This window comes from Arachis ipaensis, chromosome B02 (genome assembly GCF_000816755.2).
Source record: "Arachis ipaensis cultivar K30076 chromosome B02, Araip1.1, whole genome shotgun sequence".
In the NCBI taxonomy this organism is placed as follows: Eukaryota; Viridiplantae; Streptophyta; class Magnoliopsida; order Fabales; family Fabaceae; genus Arachis; species Arachis ipaensis.
Window position 1 is genome coordinate 10,281,277 of NC_029786.2, and position 2,444 is coordinate 10,283,720.

Genomic DNA, 2,444 nt, shown 5'->3' on the forward strand with positions numbered 1-2,444 from the left:
TTTAGATCAAATTAATTTATAATCTAATTTTAATAAAAATAATATAATTTTAATTATTAAAAAACATCTAAAAAAATGTTTCAGGCGTCTTTAACGATTCTTTGAATAACTGATGCTACCCTTACTCGGGTGGAACTGTGGAAGCACTCTTCATTCTTCAACTCAGCGCATTCCATTCTTACCATACTCCTCTTGATTGCTAGAATGGTGTCATTGTTAAGGTATGCTGTTCAAATCCCAAAGCTCTCTCCTTATTGTGTTCCACACTCCTCTCTCCGTCTTTGCTTCCCTTCAACTTCTTCCCTCCACTCTCACTCTCAGCCCCAATCGCTTGACGAAGCTGTTGATTCCTTCACTCGCATGCTTTCTAAGCGTCACCCTCCATCCATCATTCAATTCACCAAGATTTTGGGATCCCTTGCCAAGACCAACCATTTTTCCACCGCCATTTCCCTTTTTCAGCAATTGCAAGCCAGGGGAATCGCTCCCAACTTATTTACTTTGAATATCTTAATCAATTGTTGCTGCGGCATGGGTCGGATCACTCTCGCTTTCTCTGTATTCGCCAAGATTCTCAAGATGAGTTTTCAGCCTGATACCATAACATTGACTACCCTCATTAAAGGTCTCTTTCTCTGTGGTAAGGTTGAAAAAGCACTGCACCTTCACGACACAATGCTGGCTCAAGGATTTCAGTTTAATGAAGTCAGTTATGGGACGTTGATCAATGGGCTCTGTAAGACCGGACACACATCAGCTGCTATTCAAGTGCTGAGAAAGATCCCACGGCATGGGATTGTTCCTAATGTCGTCATGTACAACGCAATTATTGATAGCCTCTGTAAGGTTACACTTGTAAGTGATGCTTTTCATTTATACTCTGAAATGCTTGCTAAGGGAATTTCTCCCGATGTTATCACATACAATTCTCTCATTTTTGGATTGTGTCTTGAGGGTCAATTTAAGGAAGCCATTGATTTGCTAAGTGATATGGTGCTTAAAAACATTACTCCTAATGTTTATACCTATAATACTTTGATTGATGGGCTATGCAAGGAAGGAAAGATTAAAGATGCTAAGAGTGTATTGGCTGTAATGGCAAAACATGGTGTGAAACCAGATGTGGTTACTTATAACAGCTTAATGGATGGATATTGTTTGGTTAATCAGGTAAATAAGGCAAAATATGTATTCGACACAATGCCCCTAAGTAGAGAGTCACTTGATGTTCAAAGTTACAACATCATGATTAATGGCTTGTGCAAAAGTAAAATGGTCGATGAAGCCTTGAATCTCTTTGAAGAAATGCGTCGTAGGTATTTGGTTCCAAATACGGTAACTTACACCACTATTATTGATGGCTTGAGCAAATCAAAGAGGATCTGTTGTGCTGTGGAGCTTTTTGAAAAGATGCTTGATAGAGGTCAACCTGCTGACATAGTCACTTACACTTCCTTGTTGGATGGGATGTTCAATACCAAACAACTTGACAAGGCACTTATATTGTTCAATCGAATGAAAGAGAGTTGCATTGATCCAGATATATATGCATACACCGTACTTATAGATGGCCTGTGCAAAAGTGGAAGATTTAAAAATGCAAAAGAGATTTTTCAAGATCTTTCCATTAAAGGCTATCATCTGAACACAAGAACATACACTGTTATGATAAACGGGCTTTGCAATGAGGGCCTACTTGATGAAGCATTGGCTTTAATGTCTGAAATGGAAGACCATGGTTGCTCTCCGAATGCTGTAACTTATGAAACAATTATTCGTGCTCTGTTGGAAAAAGGTGAAAATGATCGAGCGTTGAAATATCTTCGTGAAATGATTGCTAGAGGCTTATTGAAAAGGCAATAGGAGAAATAAATCAACTCAAATTAATAAATTTTCTGTTGTTGTCGAAATTTGTATAGAACTTGGTAAACTTTATACCTATTGGGTTGGAGGATTTGGGAAATGCCATGAACTCACTATTACCTTGATTTTGGTTATCTCACTATTATTGAATTAATTTTACACTTGTGTTATTGGCTGATTTTTGAGTCTCTCTTACCATGGCTATCATGCATCCTGTTTCGGCGGATATTCCTAGTTTTTTTTAATAATGGGTGACATCAATATACAGATGAAGTAGGGTGTGCAGTGTGCGAGATAAGCAGTTTAGTGAGGATATGCTCATTCTGGATGTAACTTTGGAGATTATTCCTTCACTATCATACATTCTGCTTATCTCCAAATATGAACATATATACTCTACAATCATATAATCAATTTGGCACCAATCATTTTTCTTCTCGCATGGACTAAATTTCATATTTGTACCTTGTAGTCTCTTTCTGATTTCGTAGACATTCATGGAGCAGTGAAGCCTGGCACCTATAGAGTTGAGTGTTTCTTTTTCTATATTTTCATTCACTTATTTATGCCATGGGTTTTGA

The 2,444-nt window shown here is 37.6% G+C and overlaps 1 protein-coding gene across 2 annotated transcripts; it reads left to right on the forward strand.

Annotated features, from left to right (window-relative positions):
• Positions 103-1,988, forward strand: LOC107628172 (putative pentatricopeptide repeat-containing protein At1g12700, mitochondrial). Of its 2 annotated transcripts, XM_021115404.1 has the most exons (2): positions 109-221; positions 322-1,988. In XM_021115404.1, exon 2 carries the CDS (start codon positions 361-363, stop codon positions 1,861-1,863), a length of 1,503 nt encoding a protein of 500 aa, XP_020971063.1. In that variant the 5' UTR covers positions 109-221; positions 322-360; the 3' UTR covers positions 1,864-1,988. The 2 variants fall into 2 exon arrangements, with proteins under 2 accessions (XP_016186450.2, XP_020971063.1); XM_016330964.2 differs by having other exon boundaries at positions 103-1,988.